Here is a 25,198-nt window from a genome sequence, read left to right on the forward strand (position 1 = left end):
CTTGTGAAGAGGGATTTATGATGCCACAAGGGCATACTTTCCCACTGTGGTTTGCAAAACTTGCTGTTTTTATGGGGTTGCGTTGTTGGTGTCATTTTTACCTTTGTTTTGGTTTTGGATACTAATATACAGCCAGACAGCCTTGTGTTGTACCAGTTAGACAGAAGACCTTTAGCTACTTAAAGTTAGCTGAGTCTCTATAGTGTACTGAGGATAAAAAAAAAGTACCATGCTCCAAATAAAAGTCTCTGGGCACGGATACACTTGTATCTGGCTAGTTTTAAAAAATTATTATGCTTTCAAATACAGGTTTACCAGTTCTTCTTTCCACACAGATCACATTTTTCAAGCACGAACTTGAGAGACCAACATCATGAAAACACAACATTAAGAGACAGGCTGCTGTGCCCTGTGCTGCAATCCCCCTGGAGGGCAGGTCGCTGCAGGGACCCCATCAGAAGGAGGAGTGTCACCGTCACTGCTTCTAGCTGCTGGCGGGCAGAATCCACCCAGTGAGTTACACGCCAGGAACCGAGCAGGTTTGGGGAATGTGACGTTCTCAAGAGGTGGGTGTGATCTAGTCTCAGGGCTTCCTGGGGACACTGGCGGAGAAACCTGGCTTGATCCCCTCAAAGTCTGTCGCACTCACTCTCTCAGCCTCCCAGGAGTTCAGCACCTGCCAGGAGGTATGGGTGTTGGAAAACAGGATGCTTATGAACTCATCCCATGGGAGGGGAGCCCTGAAACAAGGGTGAGACCCACTGGGGTGGAGCTCGTGGGAACAGAAGGAAACGTAAGGGCTAGCGGAAAGGAGGTCAACTCCACGTGGCTAAGTTGGGGCAGAAATCCTGAGGGTTCAGTAAATCCAACGTTCTGCAGTTTTTAGAGCAACTAACCTCCCCCACTGGCTTGGGATCCGCGTCAACAAAAGAACCCTTTGGCGTTGACGGGACCTTCTCCCACACTGCTGGACACCAAGCCTCGGCTGGGGCTGGTTATTCTAATGGAATGAGTGGAGACAATCTCTCCCTGTCAGAGAAATGTTTTCTCTTATGATTTAAAACAAAGGAGTCAAGCTTCAGTACTGGCAAGAAACCATAACCCTGGGACTTAAGAGCCTCCTGTAGTGAGTGCAGGCTCTTGAGGAACGTGTGACCGGGACTCACAGGACCCCGTGGGGCTCCAGCACAGAGAGAAATGAGCCACTCGAGGACAATCCCGCTCCTTACAGCGGGAATCCATCACACGTTTGTGTCTCAGGCACTGTGGTGTCTGGGTCACTCACCTCACCAGGAGAGAAAGAAAAAGTAACACTGGTAAAGCCCAGGTTTCCATGATACCAGATGTGAAAAGAACGGGATTCAAGGATGCAAGGATTTCTCCTCTTGCAACAGGGACTGCACCACTACTGGGTCGATGCAACACTGTGACAGGCGGTTCATGGCGGGCCCTCAAGATGACACCTAGGGAGGGAGGCAGGCAACACCGAATTAATCCACGTGAAAGGAGAAACCACAAGACCGTCTGAACAAGCTGGAGGCCCAACTGAAAAAACGCGCAGCGACCCCTGGCTCCCCGCACACACAGCGGGGAATGGTGTCAGGACTGGCCACTTGCTCCTACTTTGAAGAAGAGGGGGAGAGAACTCATGAGGTTCTCTCTGCACCCTGACGGCTGAAGATGGGGTAAATGACTAAGGTAACCGCTTGACTAAGAGAAGGCAACTTGATCAGTAGCTGGAGATACTGCTATGCGGCCAGCCTTTAATACCCAAGCTCCCCCCATTTTTTTGGTGGCGGGGGCGGGCAGAGGAGGGAAGGAGCACATGCAGTGAAAATGCTGCATAATCATGGGACTTAGAAAGTGCCTGGAACAGAGCAAGAGCTAAATAGCACGTGGGCTACCGGAATTTCGGATTAATCAACCAAAGGCACAGATATTTCACATAGCAAAGATAAAAATGGTATGCAAATTGTGTGCACGCTGTCCTGAAGGTGACTGAGGTTTAAGAAATTCCTCAGGCTTACTTGTCCTTAAGATAAACTTAAGTTCTCTGCTATAGTTTTATAATTTCCCACAGAGCTTTTACTTTGCCTCAACAGCAAGGTTTCAAGGAACAAGGCTTGAAACTGCACTGAAAGCTCCCATCCCTGTGCAAGGGAAGCTTCAAGAGAGTGGCTTTAAGGTCACCTACAGCACAGAGAACGCACTCCCTATAGAGGGAAGCGATGTGGAAAGCAGGAAACTAAGAAAAGGGAAGGCAGAAGGGATGAGGTATAACTATTTTCACACCTGACTCAGTTTCCTGCTGGGGTCCTGCTTCTGTGCTGGTGTACCTGTTATCATCTGAAGCTATCGTTCTAACAGGAACTTCAAGCAGATTTAAGAAATGAGCCCATTCTTCACGTGGATGGTTTCACCTTCTTTAGTGGATTGAGCAACTCTTTCTAAGATACGCAAAGAAACAAATCCACACAGACCTGCTCCTTTGGGATGCCTGGGTGAGTTAACTGTTCTACCTTCTGACAACTCAGGAACGAGCTGTCGACAGGGTGAGCTCACCTGCTGATGGGCGAGGGTGGCCCACCTACATTGCCTCTTTTCAAGGGAGATGACTAAGTGTAAGTGGCTCAGAGCTCATTACAGGCAAATCATTACGAAACACCAGAGTGAAAAGCTGGGAATAAACTAGGCCTATTCATTAATGTGACCTAGAAATCTTCAATTCTATTTCAGGATCATTTTTTTTGTCTATGGAATCCAGGAATCATTTCAACCTCTCAATGCTTCAATTTTCTTCTGAAAGGAAAGGAAGGCAAAAGGTAATCACTTTAGAGTGGAGTTTGGAGATTTACCTGTGCATTCTTGAAAAACTGCAATGCAATCTCCACGAGGCAGTCATTTCTCTTCTACAATGAGTTTTGGGGACCAGGGTGTGAGAGCTAAATTGATTCCCTCTTCTCTTAACACTACCAGGAAAAGAATACTGAACATCAGAAAAAAAATAGAATACATCCTTTTCAAAATAAGTCTGTAGAAGGAAAGGGATTTCCCAAGTTTCCTTACTTAAAAAATAAGTCACTTCTGGAGACACCAACTCACACTGAACGGCCCCAAAGCTGACCTTGGGTCTGGGCTGGTGGAGAAGGTAACCCCACTCCTATACGTGGTCCTTAGCATCAACCAACACAGCCTGGCTCTTAGGGTCTTGGTCCCTTGATTTTCGGGGGGAGGGGAGGAGGGGGCTTGTTCCTGATCCTGATTTAAGTGATGAAGATACAGGAATATTAACTTGAAGTTCACAGACTTCCACAATAAAACGAGATATATTTTGATTCTCATACAAAGTTCGGGTTACCTTCGTACGGTTATTACTATTTAAAGCACAGATTTATAGTCCTATGATTATATTAAAACTTAATTAATGATTAGAATTTGTTAGAGATGACAGTAGTTTTTGGTTCTCTTTCTCCCAAAGCCTGAGTGACTACATGTCTATTTTTTATCTCTGAAAAAAACAAATGGGTGGTTCTGTAAATGCACATGGGAACTACGGTGTTTACAGATGCGCCTCCTATGACCCCCAGTCCCTGCCTCCCTCCCACGGTCAGAGGGAATTCTAGGGCGGAGCAAGGAGGTGCACTAAGACTCATTAGTAACAACAACAATTAACAGCTATATTAGCACTTGTAGTGGAATTGCTCAAAACCTGGTTTTATTAAGTTTGCTACAAATTAAAGAAGGTGTCAATGTATCCAGCACCTCAGATCTTGTAGGTGCTACGACGGAAGCACCGTGAATCGGATCCTCTTTTTTTTGGATGGATCATGAACATTTACGTAATCCGAATACACCGAATGATATGGACCAAAGTTCAATGTTTCTACCATGACAGTGTTCGCTGCAGCACTATTTACAATAGCCAGGACATGGAAGCAACCTAAATGTCCGTCGCCAGACGAATGGATAAAGAAGATGTGGTACACACAGGGAGATCAGCTGGGTGCTTTGTGACCACCTAGAGGGGTGGGATAGGGAGGGAGGGAGATGCAAGAGGCAGGGAACAAAAAAAGAAAGAAAAAAAGATGTGGTACATATATATAATGGAATATTCAGCCATAAAAAGGAATGAAATTGGGTCATTTGGAGAGACGTGGCTGGACCTAGAGACTGTCATACAGAGTGAAGTAAGTCAGAAAGAGAAAAATACCGTATATTAACGCATATATGTGGAATCTAAAAAAATGGTACAGATGATCTTAGCAGAAATAGAGACACAGATGGGTCCTCTTTGAAAAAGCAAGGAAAAATAAAACAAAAACATACACAAACTCAAACCAACTCACCAGGAAAACAGCACAACCTCTGACCTCTCAGCGAGAGCAATGATGATAAAGATCTCAGGTGTCAAAGCAACCCCTGGCAGTAACCCAGGGATCAGAGAAGCAGCTAGAGGGTGGGTCATGCCAATGGAGAGCGGTGATTTCTTCTCAAAGGACTCAAGACTGCATCTGAATTCTGCACACAAGTAACTGATTTTTTTTTGATCTGTAAAATTTTATTAAGCAATAGCTGACAATTCTTACAACTTCAAATCATCAGGAAAAAATAAGGAGATTAATCCATCTCAGTAATAAAGACAGAAAATACTTTGGACAAACCACGCCATTCTGAATGCAAACCATTAATGCCTTCTAGAATACCTCCTGCACAATCTAATACACAAAATACATAAGAAGAGAGGAAATAAGGGTGAGCTCATTAGAATGCAAATCAGAAATCTCAACAGATCTTGCTTGGAAAGTAAAACAAAGCAGGATGCTGAGTTAAAAAACAAACAAACCAACGTGAGAGGGATCAGGCACACACGGCAGCGCGCCACTCCCAAGGCGGGGACAAGAACATGCTGGTGGTCTGGTTTGGTCTGGGACCTGTGCACCTGCATTGCACACTTACAGTTGAGGGGGGGGGGGAAAGAAAGGAAAAAGAAAATGCCAGTAGTAATAAACTCAGAAATTATATCCAAATTTACAGTACCAAAATAATGCATTTATAAACAAATGCAAAAACAATACCCCTTTGGTAAATAATACAGTGCCTTTTTCAGTCAAACGCATAACCCATGCTTTTCTACAACACGAAAAAAATTTTATCTACAATAAACAACGAGATCTTAGAACCCTCCCCCTCCCCTTTAAAAGAACATATAAACAGAAAATAGAGGTACAAGTAAAGTTACAAGAAAATTGCACAAAGCCAAAGAAATGAAAACCACAACCCTTCAGAGCTCCATCAGCCAGAGACAAGGAAATACACAAAAGGTGAAGAGTTTTGAGTTGTGTGCTGTGACAAAATTCCAGGAACTCAAACAACATTTGGACACATTTTGTTTCCGCTAACTTTGCTCACAACCACTGACTTGGCCAAACGATAGATGGCCCACGTGGGGACACAACGGGTTCCTTCTCGAAAAAACCTTCTGAACACAAAGCTCGTGCAACACTGCACAGCACACTCAAGAACTCAAGCCGCCTAGGCATATACTCCTTTGTTCTTTTTTCAACTCGCTCTTTAGGGCAAAGTGGTGACTTACTTTAGGGCTGTTCTCTGGGGTGTCCACCAAGCAGGGCACACTCACGGAGAGGCGTCTCTGTCTTACCTGGAATCGGTGCTTTTGTATAATTTTACGAGAACAAACATGATTCCAAATGCATTCGTTTCTGGAGGTGAACCTTCCAAAGATATTATTTTAAATGCCACTGGTTTACATTCAGTAGGTAGCTCATTAATGCAGGAAAAAAAAATTTTTTTTCTCTACAAAGGGCAATGTTTTGAAACCTTCCTTCCAATTCTGTAAAATGGAATTGATGAAACTGTTACATTTCGGGCCCTCAAGCCATTCGAGCTGGTCGACAGGAGTTTAGAAAATTGTCCAGGCCGTCCTTTCTTTTACAGACAGACAAATGGAGGCCCACGGTCACCCTCCAGCTTTGTGGCAGAGCTGGCTTGATCCCGGGGTCTCCAGACTTTCGTCTATGATGACACGTCTTCGCGTGCCCTCGTGGGCCCCTCGATGAGGAGGCAACAGCCGTGGATGAAAACACCGCAAACCCTCTGACCTATCCCGCCACGAGAGCTCTGACATTTTCCTGCTTTCTTGGCACCGGTTTTTCTTAGGATATGCATACATTCAATGGGTATGCTATGCTCAAAGCTGTGCCTTTGGTTGGATGAGGTTAAACCAAATTTAAAACTGGTTCTCATGTTTGTTAACATACCACTCCCCTCAAAAAAGGCGTGGATTCTGTATGTGGTTGGCTATTTACTGGGCTAATGTTTTTAGAGATTCACTGAGGTATCTTAATATTCATGAGCTGCTATTAACGAACACTGAATATGTAGAATTCTGTTGCTTAAAGTACTGACTTTGGTAGCATTTAATAAATTGAGACTGACCGAATGGACGCAATTTTTAAAAGTAAGTGAAAACGTCACCATTAAGTGAAACGCCACGCGTCGCCACGGCTGCAGACGCCTGTCTGTCTGACTGCACTGGGGACTACGTCTTCCTTCAGGCCGGGGCCGCAGAGCTGAGCGACCGCCGCTCATCCAGAGGCGGATCCGAGACGGAGGCCTTTGTCCCCAGGTGGGGAAAAGGTCCTTTGGGGAGTGAGCTAAGAATTTAGTAAGTTTAGTTAATTATTTGTGACACATACTCACTTTCTCTTCACACACACATCTGTAGTCTTCATTCCAAGGATTTCCCTCTGTATTTTGCTCTTATTAAGAAAAGTCCTAAAATGTGGTCTTTACATCTCAAAAACCAGTCAGAACTTGAAGAACTGAAACTTACTACAATTCCTTTTTTGTGCTGCTCTCATTCTCTTAAATCTCATTTCATTTCACCTTTTATTTTCATTAAAAATAAAGTTTTCAACAGAAGGGGAAATAATATTTTAGGATACGTTATCTCAAAGAAATCTTCTCCTTTTATATAACTGATACCACAAAATGAAAAAAAAAAGAATTGCTTTTAAAGGATTAATAGCAATTTTTCCCAATTAGAAAAAGTTACAAATTGTCCAGTAAAAAAAACCTTCTATCACGTCCTTTTTATTTCTTGCAGCAAAATATACTGCCACCAAATAAGTCGTTACAAACATACTATTTTTCTAAATAAATAATAAAGTGGGCATAACTCACCAGAACATAGTAACAAAATAATTCCTACGAACACTATGAAAGCAAGATAAATAATTAACTTTTGGACAATAAAACAGGGGAACTGCATTTAAATTATTTAGAAATAGGCTATAACCATTATTGCACAGCTGATAATAAGCATTGAAACATCATGTTAAGCTACAGAAACTCATATAAAAGAATTATATAATTCTGAATACATTGCTAAATTTTTCTGGAAAAATTTACCCACCAAAGAATCCGGTTCAATATTTTAAAATATAAAATGGGAAGCTCTGGTATTAGCTGGGAGATGTCCTTCACCATATTTGAAACCTCACCTGTGTTTCTTCTGGGTCTGAAGAAAATGGTAAGTGATGCCATCTTGCATTGGGCCTGTTTCTTTTCTAATTTTTAAACTAAAACAGAAGATTAAAAACAAATTTTTTTTTTTTTTTTTTTTTTTGGAAAATACGTTTCTGCAGTATCTTCCACCTGTTTGTTTTCAAACAAAATCCAAATTTAGGACTCTAAACTGGTAGACAGTTCTTGTGTTCCTGCCCTAAACAACATCACAGATATCAGTAACTGAAAACTATGAACTGGGTCTTGTTATCAGGGCTGAATATTGCCCCCCAAGGAGGGGGAGGTGGGAAAAGATAATCTCTGGATTTGTTAGTGTTGTTGTTGAAATTAACAAAGAACAGTCAACCAACTACATTAAGTACTGTAACTTTAACCACGTTCTCCCAGTGGTTTATCTCCTCAGTAAACAGTCTGTACAGTTAATAAACTTTTTTTTTTTTTTCTAGAAAAGCTTGTGGGTCTCTTGTCCAAAGAGTTGATTATAACTCTTATCTTTTCATACCCTGGCAAATGCCTAACATTTCTTTTGCTACATTTCTAATCTGTTGGAAAACATCTCTAGCCAACTGAATTTTAATACAGCCCCAAAGAGGAAAGGAGTGCTTTAAAATCAGTGTCGTCAGCATTTTTAGAAAGAGCAAGTATAGAACAGTGCTACCTAATGGGGAAGACACCGTCTCTGGCACGGTTCCCAGCTTCAACGAGAGGGGAGAGGGAGTGAAACCCACTTCTCAGCAGCAGGTCTCTAACGAGCCACCATCGCAGCCCAGAAAATTGCTGCCCCACACCACACTACTCGGGGATCTTTCTCCCGAAGTCAATCAGACTGAATGATCACTGAACCAACGGAATTCTGACATATTAGGAAACTAGTGGAGGCTTCAGTGTAAACCCCCTCTGAAGAGGAGCGTGGCGACTGTACTGCTTCAAGTCACACGAAGTGAGTCACCCGCGTGAACACCTGCAGGAGATCCTTCCTCGCCCGTCATCCTTTCCCTACGAGCTCATGAGCAAATCATATTTATACCTGGTAATAGCACCCCCGTAAAAAGCCTACTTTTATTAGTCAAACACAGTGCATTTGCCAAAATACCCCTCATTAATCAAGTCACCTCTGGGGGAATAACATAATATGTGTGAATTAAATGTCATCCCCCCCAAGAGAACCTGCACCTTCAGGATTTTTTGGTTGTGTTTTTCTTAAAAAGTTTTTTATATTTACATTAGTAGTGATGTTGGAGGAATAATAAAAGCTAGATGTTGTGGAGAATGAAAACAGTGCACACTCCTAGTCTAGAAGAGCAGCAGGCGAGAAGGCAGTCTAACCTTCCTTCTGAAGGGCCCCTTGTCCCGTCGCCGACATAAGCAAACCCAGTAGGACATTCCCACAGCGAACACGCCTCCTAAACACCACCAGGTAGGTGCCTTGCACCCTTTGCTTGCAAACGCTGCTCTCCTGTATTTTACTTTTGTTTAAAAAAATAAGAGAAGAAAAAAAGACAATAAAGGATAATAAAAACCCAAACAAACAACAACGAAAGGTCAGTGCCCTCCCCTGGGCCTGACAGACGTTTCCAGTTTTGCCCTTGTCTTCTGGTCCCCCGGGCACCAGGCCGTGCAGGCTCCTCCAGCGTCTGTGATCAGACCGCTTTCTCCTCCCCACACCAGTCTCTTCATTTGAGGCGCTGGGTCACGTTGGCCAGGGCGACTGCAAAGGCCTGCACAGCGGAGAAGGGGTACTGGAAGTCCAGGATGTACGCGTTGCCATCAATCCTTCCAAACTGCATCACCTGGGGTGAGGGTGGGGCGGTGAAGCAAAGACGTTAAAGGAAAACCTCCTTGCGGTTCCTGATAGAAGCAGACAACGCGGCCTGTGAGAGATTTCTGCCAACAAAAGCGGCTCTGAGAAGCTTCTCAATCTAACTATGAGTTTGTCGGAAATAAACAGATGGAGGAACATGTTAAATCGTGCAGTGGGGAGGCCACAAGCAAAATTCAGAGCGTGGAAAGCTCCTCGGGTCAAAGGAAGTGGTTTCTCCACCAAGGGAACAGAAAGGAGAAAGAAAAAGTAGAGAAAAAAATCTACAGGCTAAAAGAGGCTTAAGAGAACCATCACCTGTGATTTGTCAGATGTCACACTGCTCACAGAGGGACCAAGCAGAGCACACGTGGTCCCCCTTGCACTCCACCTCCTGCACCTGCTTTCCTGTCACCCCACTGCTTATTACTGTGACCACACTGTATCATGTTATTATATGATGTTACACATATTTAATTGTTTATGGTTTTTCTTCCATTTTTGTAAACTCCATGAGGACAGAGATCTTCCTCTGTTTTCCTCAGTGCTCTACATTTCAGCACTCAGAATTGGGGTTCCCAAACTCTCTGTAAAGGGCTGATGATAACCATTTTAGACTTTGTAGGTCACACAGACTTTGCCACAGCTAGTGAACCTCTGTTGCAGGGCAAAAGCAGCACAGACAGTACTGAAATAATGGGCGAGGCTGTGTTCCAATAAAACTTTATTTATAAAACGAGGCTGCAGGCTGGATGGGCCTGTAGGCCATAATTTCCCAACTCCTGGCCAAGAGGATTGCCAGGCATATAGCAGGTGCTCAATAATCATTTCTTGAGCGAATTAATGACGATGAGATTTAAATATGAGCAGTGAAGGGAATTCCCGGGATGGTGGAGAAGGGTAGTCCCAGAACGACAGCTATGCAGTGGGACCACAGCAACAATTCCAGGTTGGAGCAGGAAGAACTGACAAACTACACAAAGTGCTCAAGTGCACCAAGAGGAGATGTATGCTCTGCCAGAAAACTGGGGAAGGGCTTAATAACAGAAACACAGAAAAACAAGCAAATGAAAACTGAGTAATTATTACGTCTAGGGTAAAAAGCCTACACGATAAAAAAGGAACTGTAATTAAACCATAATACACAGCTCAGAAATGAACCATATTCAGTGGCAAAACGAGGGGACCAATGACTACTGATTTGCCTGCGAAAAGGGGAAAGGGAAAGTTCACATGTTGGGGGGCGCTGGGGTGAAATGAACCCTCATGGTGCTCAGGAAGAAGTCAGTACGTGATGCCCCAAACTGAAAAATCAAGAGATAGAAGTAGGAACGTGTTCTTCACAAGTACGGTGGCAAACACCAGAAGAAGCACACAGAGTTGGAAGAGCTGGCCTCTGGAGAGCAGGTGTGGGCAGTGGGCAGGTGCCTGCTATTTTCCTCATGGGTCTCACAGAACCATCTGACTTCAAAAAATCAGGACATGCGTTACTTTGGGGAGAAATAAAGAAAAGATAGCAACAGGCACACTGAAAATTACAAGCCCGACGGGCCCCAGCTAAGAGTCATCAGCCGTTTCCCACATTTCCCATCTGGCCTTCTGAAAAGTGCTCCCAAAGGCCAAAGTTCAGAAACCTGGCAGGACCAGAAAGTGGCATTCTGGCCACACCCCAGCACATGGCTTCTTACCTGCCGCCCCTCCAGCTCGATCTGGAAGTTCTTTGCCGACTCCTGGGTCACCCGCCCCCCGAAGTCCAGCTGGTACACCTGGGTGGCCTCGTTCCAGAGAGGCTGCTTGTTGGCCATGACGTACACGAAGCCCTGGCTGCCCAGCCGCCCGTCCTCTTTCTCGCTGGCTTTCCTGCACTTGAACTCCTCCAGCTCGCTGGCCGCCCTCAGGCTCCTCTTGCTCTTCCAGCCCTTCTTGCTGCCCTGGCTCTGGTTCATCAGCTCGTCCCCGCTGATGAACAGCTCCGGCTCGCTCTCCGAACTGTCCTGGAACTCATTTGTCTTATTCAACTTCTTCGACTTCAGCTGGTCTTTCTGACTCTTCACTTTCTTCTTCTCTCTCCCCAGGCGGGGGCTGGAGATCAGGGAATTAAAATCACTCAAAGTCCGAGCCTCCTTCTTCACTTTGCCCTCAGTGATGGCCTGAACATTCCCCTCCTCGGCCCGGCTGTCCAGCCGCTTCCGGTTCTTCTTTCCGAACTTCTCCGTCCGCTGGGGGACTGGGCTCTCCGTCAGGGAGAGCACTTCCTGGAAGTTGTCTGCGGTCTCTACCATCACCTCTGTACCCAGGTGGCTTTGGAGGTCCGTGGGCGGCGGGGACACGAGGGGCTTCTCCACCACCAAGTGCGCCTTGGGGGGCAGAGCGCCCTGGGGGTTCTGCATGGGCGGGCACGCGCTGTAGGAATTCCAGGGGTGCAAGGCGATGGGTGGCAGCTGTAAACTCGAGCAGGCGCTGCTTCCCGGATACATGGGGGGCAGGGTGCAGTAGGAGAGGCCAGGCGGGTAGGCCGTTTGGAGAACCACCGCGGACTCCTGTTGTGCAAACTGTGCTGGGGCCAGAGCGTCTTTCGGGGAGCAGGGAGCCTGCACCCCCGCCAAAGGGGAGGTGTTATAGCCTCCCGGATAGGGCACTCCCATGCCATAGCCTGTCTGGAAAGTGGCAGTAGGGCTGGCGGGAGGCTTGGGGGAGACGAAGGGCACTCGGGACACATCCAGGTGCTGGCTCTGACCTACCATCAGAGGGGGCAACTTCAGGGGGTTGGGCACCGCGGTCTGCGCTGTCCTTTCCTGAGGAACCCAAACATCCTCCCCCAGCACGGGCTCCCACTGGTAGGGGGGCGGCCGCTTCACGGGCATGGCGGCTTCGCTCAGCGCGGGGTGCCGCAGCGGCTTCTCGGCCTGACAGTGCTGGGCCAGCGCCTCGTCCTCGGTGAAGGCCGAGTTGACGTAGTCGGCGCGCTCGCGGGCGCCGTCGCCCGCGCTCAGGAGGCTGTAGGACGACTGGGAGGTCAGCGGGGAGGTGCTGGCCGCGTGCGCCAGGCCGGCGCCCGGCTGCGCCCCCGCACCCGGCTCCGGCCTCCCCACCGCGCCCGCGCCGCTGCACTGGCTGCAGGTGTACAGGGCGGGCGGGGGCCGCGCCGGGAACTGCGCCGCGCCCTTGGGCCTGGGCGGGTGCGGCGGCGGCCGCGGGGGCTCGGCCAGCGACGCCGCCTTGAGCGCCGCCTCGCGGTTGTTCCTGCGCAGCGTGGCGTGGATGAGGCCGCCGTCGGGTCTCTGGCCCGTGCCGCGGCCGGGGCCGGGAGGGCCCAGCGGGCCGGCGAGGTCGGGGTAGGGGGGCGGGTCCCCCGGGGGGATGGAGTAGCGCGGGACCGTCAGGCGGTTCAGGGTGGCGCTGGTGCAGGGCTGCGGAACCTTCTTCTCAGTGGCGGTGAGCCTCAGCGTGGCCGAGCTGCCCGGGCCCGGGAGCGCGTAGGTGTTCTGGGAGCAGAGCATGCGCGTCCGGGGCCGGCACACCTCCTCCACGTTGCCGCTGCTGTCGAAGGTGGTGATCCTCTCGTAGCCCAGGGGCGGCTGGTAGTGCGCCGCCGTGGGGTAGGGCGAGAAGTCGCCCTTCTTCAGGCACGTGTCCAGCGGGGGCAGCGGGGGCGGCGGCGGGGGCGGCGGCGCCGCGGTGGTGGGGGCCGCGGGGATGGTTCCCGGGTAGGGGGGTGGGGGGTTCATCTTGGCCACCTGGACCTCCTGGGGGGCGCTGAACACCACCGCGTCCCCCTCGGTGGCCAACTGTGGCACTGGCCGCAGGGCCTTGGCTGGCTTCTGCAGGTGCTCGTGGTCTCGGTCCCCGTGGTCCAGCACGGACAGCTGGATGGCCCCCTGTGCTGGCGGCGGCAGGGACAGCTGAGGGGGGTTGGGGATGATGCGGCTCATCTCCACGCCCCCGAAGATCACCTGGCCAGGGCTGGAGTAGCGGCTGGCCACGGGGTACTGGGCGGCGCTGTCGCTTGCGTGCTCGGCTGCGCCCACGGCTGTGGTCTGATTGGTCAGGACGTCCAGCTGCACATTCTGGTTGGCCAGCAGGGACTGCACCAGCCCGATGCTCTGCGTGGGGGACATCGCTTGAGCCGAGCTGTGGATGGGGGCGATGGGGATGTTCACTGTGCAAGGCGGGTTGTTCTCGGGCACACCAGATGCTCCTGTCACTGAAAGGAAATTAGAAAGATGAACTGCTTACAAAGAAAACACTGCCATGAAACTGGGTCAGAATAAGCAACACATCTCGACTCATCCAGTCCTTCTGCATACAGAATGCAGTCGCTACAGAGGAAGGTGTGTTTGCTTAGGGAAAGCTGAACAGTTCACACAAGTTACACAACACTTCCCTAAGTGTTTCTAGAAGGACACAGGCAATCCCGATGGGTTCTTCAGGGCGGCCTGCAGTCGTCCATAAGCTAAGGGCACTGCCAGAGCTTTTCAATAAATACCTCTGAACCTTCTGAATTTGATACCATGTACCTGAATGGCACCATGGCAAACGATTAAGTGTTTAAAAGATGCTTTTAACTTGTGATATTCATAAAACGGCCCACTCTTTTGCGCAAGAAGAGGCCCTGGTACAGTATGAAACTCCACTGAGGACTCAGTGCCTAGGCTTCTTCTGAGTGGATTCATCCAGGGTTACGGACTGGTTAGTGTGGGAAGTGTCGTGCAGCAGGTGTGTGTCTGAGATCTGTACAGCAATTAAGTTTCTGTAAATAGAACCGTGTGAAATGCAGTAGAGAAACCAATGAAGAGACTCCTCTAGCAAATCTGCATATGAGGGGAAGGGTCATTTCCTAATTTAGCTGCTTTTTAGCATTTCAAATGGTATATAAGGTGAGCCCCATTGAACAAACCCTGTAAATATATCCTATTTGTACACAGTGGAGATTTAATAAAGCGTGCACTTGAGCGAGGATCTGCAGACCACATGCACGTGCTCAGAGCCACTGTCTGAACTGCCCTGTGTCAAGTGCTCACCGAGCACGGCAAGCTGGCTCATGTGGGCCTCTAAGTGCTGTGTGGCAACCAGTATCCGAGCAGGAAATAGAATTTAACAGGCTAATTGCAGAGGCTGGCTGACCTTTCACCAGAACTTCAGAATGAAACCAGCTGGTTCATGAAAAGCTAAGCCCGCCCTCAGCGCCTGTAACAGACTCTCCCCTTCCCGGGGGTCCTCTCGTGAGAGGTAACTATCTCCTGGCTGCACGCATCTGGGCCCTGTCCCAAGCTTTCTACTATTCCTGTTCAGCTTCCTCTTCCAGATGTTCTCTCCTCGGTATGGAATACTGACGGCAGGTGTCTTCCCCGCTGAACGAGACGAGAGTCTCTGTCGCGTCACGAAGCACTGAGTTTAAGCTCTGAGACCGAACGTTCCCTCCTCCACAGGGAACCACAGACGATTACAACAACAGCTGAGCATTAGAGAGAGCTCTATCAGTCACGTTCTGGGGAAACGGAGGGCGATAAGGAGAAAGTGTAAAAGATACTCCCAGATCCAAGGCTGTGAACTAGCAGGGCACAGGCTACACGCTCAAGGACGTGCAGCCTCACCAAACCGCAGGCTAACAGGGGTGCCAGACCTCGCCCATCCGGACTGCGTGAGTCCAGAACATCTGCTCCGCCCGTCAGGAGAGGTAAACCGTCAGAGAACCACAGGCGGCTACTGTCAGAAAGCAGAGTCATTTTACAGGTAAAAACCTGCGCTGAGAGAAGGCAGACGACTCCCTCACGTTCAGAGCCTGAGCTGGGATCAGTGTCCAGCCCGTCCCATGGCGAGACTAGAGCCCCTCTCTTTGAGAATGACCAGGTACAGGAGAAGTCAGTGGCCCATGCAGGGCTCCTCTGGCTCAGAAACCAGCGACTTTCAGAACCTTGCCTGGTTGTAAGTAGAGGAATCTCTGTGTTTATAAAATTGTTGCAGGTGGACTTTTTTTGAGAAGAGTCACAGACAATAATTGGGAGACTAATTAGAATTCATTCCAATCTGTTAATCAAAACAGGACCCCCTGACTAGAAAGCACTTAAATTAACCTAAGATGCTATAGATATTTCAAAATCTGTAAACTGGGATTTTAAAACCTTGTACCAGATTTTACTTTTAACTCACACCAGGCTTCTATTCTATGCATGGAGACCTGCACTGCACTTGAGAGAGAGATGTTGAAATGCACAGGTTTTCTGCCCGGGAGACGGGGCAGGTTTGAGAAACCGGGCTTCACGGGCATAGGGCCATCTGCGTGATGTCATTCTCGAAGCAGGGACTGAGAGGACGAGGGCTGGCCTAGGGTCCGTGACACAGGGTTTCGGTTCTGATTTCTGAGTCCTGATGGGTCCCGTTAACTTCTCTTTATCCAGGCACGTGACTAGGAGGATTACCGTGAGGGTAAAACGAGGGGGTAGAAGTGCTCACAGCCACCTCAATCGTCCTTGCTCTGGCAGCTCCCCTCCTCCCCAAACTAGTGACAGTATGTGACCTTTCTGCCGTGACACCTCACATGCCTTCCAACCTTGCTGAGGCGGCAGGCGCAGCCTGACGTGCTGTAATCCTCAACTACCACCACTCTGTCCCCCAACACGACCCACTGAGAGAGGGTGTGGGCTCGTGACAAACAGCTGACATGCGTGAACACACCTGGTAAATCATCTTCATCTTCACTGAAAACATTTGGGTTGAAGACAGGTAAATTAACAAAGTCCATGGAAATCTTCCGAACCTCCGGGAGATAGATGGTCATCTGCCGCGGCTGGAGATGCAGGAGGCTGGTTTTATAGATTACTGGTGGGGAGGAGGAGGAGGAAAGCACGGTCAACACAGAGACACGGCAGAGGACAGCCAGGGTGCCAGCAGAGTCCCTCACGGGAAGAGAAATGGGGCTGTGGTGTCCCTGCCCTCAGAAGACAGATCTGTGCGGGCGGGCTGAGAGCCTGAGGGCAGCTCTGCACCTCCCCCTGGCGCTCGACCCGCCACCCCGGACACAGTGCAGATTCAGTGACAACAAATTCTCGGTCTAGCCCGGCCACTCTGCCAGTAGTTTGTCTACAGAACCACACATTTCAAATGTTAAAAACTTACACTCTTTTTTGGAATGAACTGGGTATGATAAATATATATTTTTTAAATCTCATTTGCAATCAGAAGGATAATTTAGTGAAAATAGTTGTGATAACCAGAGTGCCGAGCTCAGGGGAATCTCGGGCAATCAAGGAGCTGTTTGAAAGCAACTATGACAGAAGGGGTGACGTGACTCAGGTAGGAATAAAATGCTGCTTTTATTCAGGACTGAATTCTTATCTTACTGACTTTCTATTTCAATTTCATGATCAGGATAGACACTTACCAGGAACTGCCACATGCTTTCTTTAAATACTAAGGTTTACTTTGATTAATGGGGACATTTAAGAGAAGGCCTAGATTGCAACTAAAATATTTAGAGACAAAATAAGCTGAAAAAATTAATGAATCTGAATTTAAGTTTCACGGTAGATTAGAATCAGGATGAAATTGCCCCATCAACTTTCTGTTTACACTCTTTCCTGTGACATACGTAGAGTTTCTTTAATTATTACTATTTTAAGTTTTGTGTTAAGATAAGCCAAGCCCTATCTCCACAGCTGTCACCTCCAACAGCCTGGTGGCTGACTGGCCAGCAGCCCCAGGGCGCAGCAGACTTTCTTTGTTGAAGCACCTTTGTAAGGTGGGTGCTTGGACTGGCGTGGGCTAAGATGATTTTTCCAACCCAGCAGTCCTTACAGGTCTTTTTCATCTCCCTTGCCCACAGAAGAGAATATGAATTTCAGCTTGAAAACTCTGGATGGCCATATAGCTTAAGAATTAATGCATTAAAGTGCTATTCTTTGTCATTCAGATTGACAACGAGAAATAAAATTAAAAATCTCAGTAGGGATTAAGAAATAACATCAGTTGCCTCCAGAGGGGGGGGGGGGGAGAAAAAAACTAGGTGGCTGGGGGTGAGGACGAGACAGCTTAACTGTATACTCCTTTAAATCTTTTGAATTTATTCCATATTTTTTAAATTAAGAAATGTAAAAAATTAAAAATAGAAAATTTCACAGGCCAGATCATTCTAACAGAAAGAAACAAATTATTATCCAATTATCCAATATAAAGTAACCAACAGCACTCACTTTTTTTTCTTTTAATAACCACAGGCCAGGCCATACAGACTTCTTGCTTTCCATCCACACTGGTAAGCTTACCAGAGTATTTAATAGGGTGCCTATACGTAATATACCTTCTAAAATCCAAGAGTTAATTTCTTCTCTCTAGTAGAATCAAATGGAAAATTCTCCTCGCTTGATGTATGGTACCAGCTAAAACCCTCTTTTTAAAAAGGTCCGTGACTAGGACGGTGATTTCACCACAGTCATACAGAAGGCTTTGGTCTCGGGCACTCAGATTCCTCAGACTGCAGCAGGACGGGCCTCAAAGGCACTTACGGGCCCTCCCATCTTAAGGTCTCGTTGACCCACTCGTGGATCTACTCAACGTCCAAGAGATAAGGGCAGACAGAATGAAAAGGTCCAGTAAGTAAATTCTCACTTGCATTCCTTTTTTCAATGTTTATAGTCAGCAGATGGCTAAGTTCTCAGCTTACTGACATGGGGATGGTCACAACCCTCGCACAGTGGTCTCAGAACCCCCGTGTACACCAGCAGCGCACTGCTGAATTACTGGAGAACAGGCTTTTGTGGTCTTCAGAGGGTGTCCAGGTTGTGGAAAATACCCTAAGAGATTTCTTTGCATTATGTACAGGGATAGTCTACTCTTTTTTTCTAAGCCAGTTTTATATTTTACCTTTATTCCACCTCTTCTTTAAGCTGAATAACTTCAAAATGAAAAATCCACCTGCAGCGCTACTTAATAAGCCTCTGAAGATACATACACAGCAACATAACTTTTAACGTCTGCTTTGCAAGAATTATTTATTTTAAAGGATCTGTGTTTGAGACAGCTCTAATAGGCAGATTCAGAATTAAAAAAAAATAATAAAACATTTTTAGTAGGTTACACAGAGCACATTCAAGATGGGGCCACCAGCCATAGGCTGGCCAAGGTGGCCTTCTGGAGAGGTGTGTGCATGTCAAATGAGCAGGCCACCCCACAAGGTGGCTGAGCCATCAGGAGGAAGCCGCTTGGAAAAGGACCTTCTGTCATTTCCCTCCCTCACTGTCCCAGAGTACAAGTGACACGTTAGTGCTACTCACTCAAGTTGGGTACCGAGGAGGACGCACACTCTGGGTTCTCGCCCAGCTCTGTCCTCCGTTGGTTCCATTTTCCCCGATGTCTCAAGCTTCCAACAGATAGGATATTTATCTGGTACTTAGAAATGCAATCTATAAAGATTTACCACTAAGAACTGTACTAACAGTCAGCCAATGTGTTCTAATAGCCTCCGATGCTCTCTTCTCGACTTTCTTCAGAAGTTTCTTTTGCCTCAAGAACCTAAAGACACTGGTACCAAAATCTGCCTACGGTAAAAGGCCAGAAATCAAAATAACCAGAAACCTATCAGAGCTTTTGGTTATTTCTGTCATTTTTATCAGTCAGGGCTTATAGAAAAAAATGAAAGCACCACTGGCAAAAAAAACCAATTAGAGCAATAATTCTAATTTTTACAAAATCATGGTGGCTAACTTGGAGGTTAAACTTTGGAGGTAAAGTACATGCTAATCTTTTGGTGTCGTAAGAGCTCGTGTTTCACTTCAGGCCACTGGAGGTCGAAGTTGATTTCTCAGCCTGAGTTCCGAGTGGGATGCATGCAGGGCTTACCTGCACCGAGGTTGGTTGGCAGGAAAGCAGCCAAGCCCACAATCTTAAATTTGGTTCCCCAGATATTAGACGTGACCTGAGCAAGATAGTTGTGCTGTGGGGGGAAAAAAAGAAGAAAAATCACAATCTCTTTGCATATTTTCTATCAATCACTTAAGAAGTAAGAATGCTAACACTTTTTGCTTAAAAAGTCGCTGGTGGGCACTGACAGAAATATTCATTCTCTATATCATTCCACCGTTTTCAATACCAGACGCCGACTACAGCATGCCAGGCCCTGTTTTTAAGTGGTGGCTCGCGGGCTGTGATTCTCGGGTCTGGGAGTGAGGGGCGGATGGTGTCCCAGCGTGCCTGTGTGTGGGTAGGTTAGAAAGGTCACAGAAGTGACGTGGGCACATTTTTCTTCAACTCTCCTTTTGCCCTGGTCATTGATCTATTACACAAGGTACCAAGCTCTGACTCCATTCTTAGCCTTGATATTTCTCCCGGAAATATCACTTGCATTGATACCAGTATGTCCTGAGACCACCCAATTATGTTTTTTCATTCAATTAAATTTCAAAAAACTTAAAAAGTTATCACTGTGCCCAAACCACACATATGTGTAGGGTGTGTGTGTGTGCATGTGCAAGGGCAATAATAAAGACGAATAAAATCTAGCTCCTCAAGAAAAGGGAACCCTCCAACACTGTTGGTAGAAATGCAAACTGGTGCAGCCACTGTGGGAAACAGTATGGAGGTTTCTCAAAAAACTAAAAATAGAACTACCATATGATTCAGCAATTCCACTTCTGGGTATTGTTCTGAAAATGAAACTCCCAAAACACTAATTTGAAAAGATATGTGCACCCCAAAGTTCACAGCAGTATTATTTAAAATAATCAAGACGTGGAAGCAACCTAATTACCCATCAAGAGATGAATGGATAAAGAAGCTGTGGTATACACACACACACACACACACACACACACACACACACTGGAATATGACTCAGCCATAACACAGAATGAAATCTTGCCATTTGTAACAACATGGATAGACATAGAGGGTATATGCTAAGTGAAATAAGGCAGACAGAGAAAGGCAAATACTGTATGATTTCACTTATATGTGGACTGTAAAAAACAAACCAAATGAACAAATACAACAAAACAGAAACAGACTCATGGAGAACAAACAGATGGTTGCCGGAGGGGAGGTGGGGGGATGAGTGAAACAGGCGAGGGAGATTAAGAGCTACAATTCCAGTTACAAAATAAATAAATCACAGGGATGAAATGTACAGCATGGAGACTACAGTCAATAATATTGTAATACCTTTGTATGGTGACAGACAGTAACTAGATTTATCATAGTGACCATTTTGAAATGTATAAAAGTATCAAATCACTATGTCGTACACCTGGAACTAACATAGTGTTGTAGCTCAATTACACTTAAACCTCCCCCCGCCCATACACACATACACACACGCACTCAAGAGAGCTCATAACCTAATGCAGGAGATCAGGCTTGTAATTATTTGCAGACAGAGTCACTGAGAAATGTTATAAGGGAGCTATAAACAACATGCTTTGGGGTTACAGTGGCTGAGTCAGGGAAGGAAGGCTTCGGCATGGAGGTGAACTTATATCTGTAAGCGTGAAGGCAGAAACAAGGGAGAGGAGACGAGAGGATGGGCCCGTTGACCCGGAGACGGAGAGACGCAGGCAGAACAAAGGCACAAAGGTGGGAAGAGGCCAGTCAACAATGAGGCTGCGGCCCCCGGGGTGAGGGGGACCAGGAGGGAGACAGGCAGGCCAGACTGAGGGGCCGCAGCGGGGCTGGGCTCCTGCAGACACTGGGAGTCACTGAGGGGTCAGGAGCGGTTTGAGGGAGCAGAGGTGGACATGAGGATATGTCTCAAGCAGAGCTGCCTGGGAGAAGGTTCTCGTGGCAGCAGCAGGGATGCCTGAGGTGGGAGGGAGGTCCAGCGGGACGAAGAGGTGGCAGGGGCACCGAGGGGGGCAACCAGGGCTCTTCTCCAGGGCACCCGGGTCGGGCACTGCCATCCCAGGCACGGAGACGGTCCCAAGGGCTCAGCCGCTGTCATGCACGCACGAGGAGGGGTGCATGGCGGGGCTCAAGACACTACCTGAGTGATGTCTTCAAAGGGAAACTCCCTCCGCGTCAGGCTGGGTGAGCCGATGGACGGCTTGCGCATGGGCAGGCGAGGAGACCGGGATATCTCCTGAGCAGCACGCGACAGCTTGGGGGACTTGCGAGCCTCAATGTTGATCCTGCGGAGACGAGGCCACGGGTCAGGCACCCACCGGCGCTCCCGGACCCTCCTCACTTTCTAGCAGCCCCCCGTGGTGTCACTGTCTCAGAGGCTGGGCCCTTAATCTAATCAAGTCCCTCCCACCTGCTTTTGCCTTATGAACATGAGGAAAGAAGGACAGACTCATATATCAAATAGCATATATTTAAAGTATACTGCGATTAGATGAAGCGATTCACTTGTAAGGAACCCCTGAGAATTAACTTTTACTTCCTGTTGACGAAGAGTACGTTTAGAAACGCCTTCTGCCGGGGTTTACAAAATCAGTCCCGGGGAAAACGGTGGGTGGGAAGGGTTATTTCTCACCTTAAGACCACCGTGATTTCACAGTTCCTAATACATAATGTTTGGAATTCAACAGACTTATCTAGCATTTCACCACCTGCAATATTTAAATTAGATCCGTAGACCTAAAGTTTTTCTTCAGTTCCTATGCTTATGACATGGGGAACATACGTGTTTAATGCCAATCTACCCCGAAGACAGTATTATAAAAATGAACATGGTAAGGTTGATGGCGTTCTATGAAGGAAAACCATTAAGCCGCACATATACCGCCTGAGAGCTTGATAAGATATCTGGGGCTGAGGGGGACCGAGCTGCTTAAATCTCTGTGCGAGGACAACCAGCCTGGCTGCTTTGCGTAGGGGACTCAACGCTGGGAAAGACGGAAGGAAGGAGGACCAGCTCTGGAGACTGCCACACCCGGGAACTTCAAATGGACATTGACACGTGAAGGATTTGACTGCTTCTGTGTTAAATGGCCTCTCTGCTTAAGTAACGGGAAAACGCGGAGACACTGCAGAAGTGTAGGTAAGTTCATAATCTAATTTGCAAATTAACAAGCTTAGAATAAAGATGAAAAAAGAAATCAATCAGGTTGCTAGAGCAAATGGATATCTACCTGGGAAAAAAACCAAACATTTACCCCTAACTCATATATACATAAAAATTAATCTGTGGTATAAAATTAATCTGAGAGCTAAATGTGAAAGCTAAAACTTTACAAAGCATCCAGAAGAGAACAGAAGAATGTCTTCATGACCTTAGGGTAGACAAAGATTTTCTAAACAGGACAAAAAAAAGCACTAATCATAAAAGAAGATATTCAGATATTAGATTATATGATAATCCATATATCTGCCAAAGGACTCATAGTTAGAAAACACAAAAGAAGATACCCAAATGGCCAACAAACATATGAAAACTTGCTTAGCATCATTAATCACTGGAGATAACTAGGATTAAACTATTGGGTTGGCCAAAAAGTTTGTTCGGGTTTCCCATAAGATCATATGGAAAAACCCAAACTAATTTTTTGGCCAAGCCAATACACCCAAATACCACTTCCCACCCACCAGAATGCATACAATTTTTTAAGTGACCTCCAACTGCAGGTAAGAATGGAAGCAGTGAGAACTCTCATACACTGCTGGTGGGAATTTAAAATGGTACAGGCACCTAGGAATACCGTTTGGCAGTTTCCCATAAAGTTAAACACATGTCTACCCCATGGCCCTGCAACGCCCCTCCTAAGTATATACCTGGGGTAAACAAGTGCATACGTCCCCAGAAAGTCTTGTATAAGAACGTCTACAGTGGTTTTTATTCATAATAGCTCCAAACTAGAAACTACCAAATATCCATCAATTGGTAAATGGAATAAATACATTATAATATATTTGTAACAAGGGAATTTCATAGAGCAAAAAAGAGAAACTGTTGATATATGTAAATGACATGCATGAATCAAAATCATTATGTTGAGCAAAAAAGCCAAAAAAAAAAAAAAAGCATTTATTGTTTGACGCCATCTACATGAAGTTCAAGAACAAGCAAAACCAACCTGGGCAACAGAAGTCAGAACGGTGATTGCCCTAGGGAGAGGTATCGAACGGGAAGGGCCCAGGGAACTTTCCAGGGTGACGGAAATCTCACCTTCAACTGGGTGGTGAATACACTGGTTTATCAACTACACCGTGCTTATGTGTTTCAGATCGGGCGGGACCCGGTATGTGAATTACACCTTGGCTTTGCACAGCATCACAGCGGGATCTTAGTGAAGATCTGGTCCACCCTTTAACTTCCATAGATAAGGAAAGTGGTGTCCAGGTCAGGGAGCCAGGACGGGGCACGTGGGGTTTCTCATCTACAACACTCGTAGGCCCTTCCACCTCCTCTCAGCTTTCTGCCGCTCCCTAGGGCAAACTTCAGGATCTAATTTTTTTTTAGTTCACTATTTTTTCCCTATTACAGAATTATAGGCATGTAATTTTGCATTTTCTTTAACACATTACATACACTGTAAAAACATTTTTCTTACTTTTCTCAAACTGGAAGGTAAAACAAGCTCCCTGGCTATGGCCACCCCATGCCACCCACCATCAGTGCTAACCACCTCTGGAAGTTCTGCGGGTTTAGCAGACTTCCTACTGGATGTCTTTTTCTATCCCAAAGGCAAGGATGAAGGAAGCTGTGATTACTGCGGGCAGATCTTCCAGGCGAAAGGCGCCGGCCGCCCTCTGGCTGTGCTCTTCAGCTGCTGGTTTCAGTGGGATTCTGCTGCAGACACAACAGACACACCTTTGGAGACACAAAACAGGCAGCACACCCCTAAAGACGGAAATTACCTTGGGGGTTTCGGTGATTTGCTAGCTCGGGAGATTTTGGGAGACTTCTTGGCAGCCCAGTCATCACTCAGTTCAATGTCACTGGAGTCTGAGCAGTTGCAGCTGTCAATCATCGTGGAAATCAAGCTGTTTCCATAGATTTCATCTGGTGAGACACCAACCAGCAAATTTAGGGGAGTGATGTCAATTAGACCCTAACAATGGTCATTTCTAGAAACCAGAGGACAGACTGACTCTAACAGGCCATCAGTTTAAGTCTAGAGGTTGAAACAGAAAGGAGCAGGACATTGTTTTCCATCTACCTTTTTATATTCTTACATTTCCTAAGCAAAAGTAGGCACATACTTCTACTGCTATCAAAATGGGCATGAATTTTAATGCCTCTGGAATGTACAGAACAGTCTGGCCCCGTTTACTGTGCGGAAGGCTGGAGCCCAAACGGCTGTGCTGTTGCGCCTCATGACACACCAGGCATCCATCTGGGGCCACACAGGCTTGCGGCGGCCCCGGAACCCAGGCCAAGCAAGGGGCTTGCTGACTCAGTGACTCCCTGAGGGCCTGCTGCTGACCTGGGACCTGGGAAGACCCCTGTTGGTTCCAGGCCTGCTCTGGACTAAGACCCACATCAGGCCTGTTTCAGGGACTCCCAGAAGTTTACGTCTGGATGCCAGGTGGTCTTGGAAGTGCCACAAGGGTGCCGGTGGGCCTTGGCTCTTCCACCTGCCGGAGCTGCTGGCTTGCTTCGAGCAATGGCTGGAAGGAGACCCATGCGATATAGAACATTCGGCGGTAGCTGTGGTGCCTGTATGGGGGCCAGTTGGCCATCAGGAAGAAGATGATGTGCACAGAGCAGGCTGTCACCAAACCGCAGAGTAGATCAAGTTCACGTCTAACATCCTCCCCAAATCCCTTCTTTGCTGCCTTCCTCACCCCCTCACGCCCCTCACCCCCCAAAACCCAGCTCTGCCCTCAATGGAAGTACCCCGTTCTTCAGAATCACTTTGCTGACAAAGCCTCATCCCTCCAGGCTCCAAGAGCCTTGCCAGGTAAGAGAAAAAGGCACATGAA

The 25,198-nt window shown here is 47.2% G+C and overlaps 1 protein-coding gene across 5 annotated transcripts in view; it reads right to left on the reverse strand.

The window, feature by feature from the left end:
- Window positions 1–5,126: 5,126 nt before the first annotated feature.
- TULP4 (TUB like protein 4) overlaps window positions 5,127–25,198 on the reverse strand; it is a 236,609-nt gene continuing 216,537 nt past the window's right edge. For all 5 annotated transcript variants that reach the window (XM_082475536.1, XM_082475533.1, XM_082475537.1 and 2 more), the window contains 6 exons: window positions 24,131–24,275; window positions 21,315–21,459; window positions 19,181–19,274; window positions 16,022–16,165; window positions 11,035–13,550; window positions 5,127–9,338 (listed from right to left, as the gene is read on the reverse strand). In XM_082475536.1, coding sequence (XP_082331662.1) covers window positions 9,222–9,338; window positions 11,035–13,550; window positions 16,022–16,165; window positions 19,181–19,274; window positions 21,315–21,459; window positions 24,131–24,275 — 3,161 coding nt within the window. In that variant the 3' untranslated portion in view covers window positions 5,127–9,221. The remainder of the gene's footprint in view (window positions 9,339–11,034; window positions 13,551–16,021; window positions 16,166–19,180; window positions 19,275–21,314; window positions 21,460–24,130; window positions 24,276–25,198) is intronic.

Source organism: Balaenoptera physalus, assembly GCF_965194825.1.
Source record: "Balaenoptera physalus genome assembly, chromosome: 9".
In the NCBI taxonomy this organism is placed as follows: Eukaryota; Metazoa; Chordata; class Mammalia; order Artiodactyla; family Balaenopteridae; genus Balaenoptera; species Balaenoptera physalus.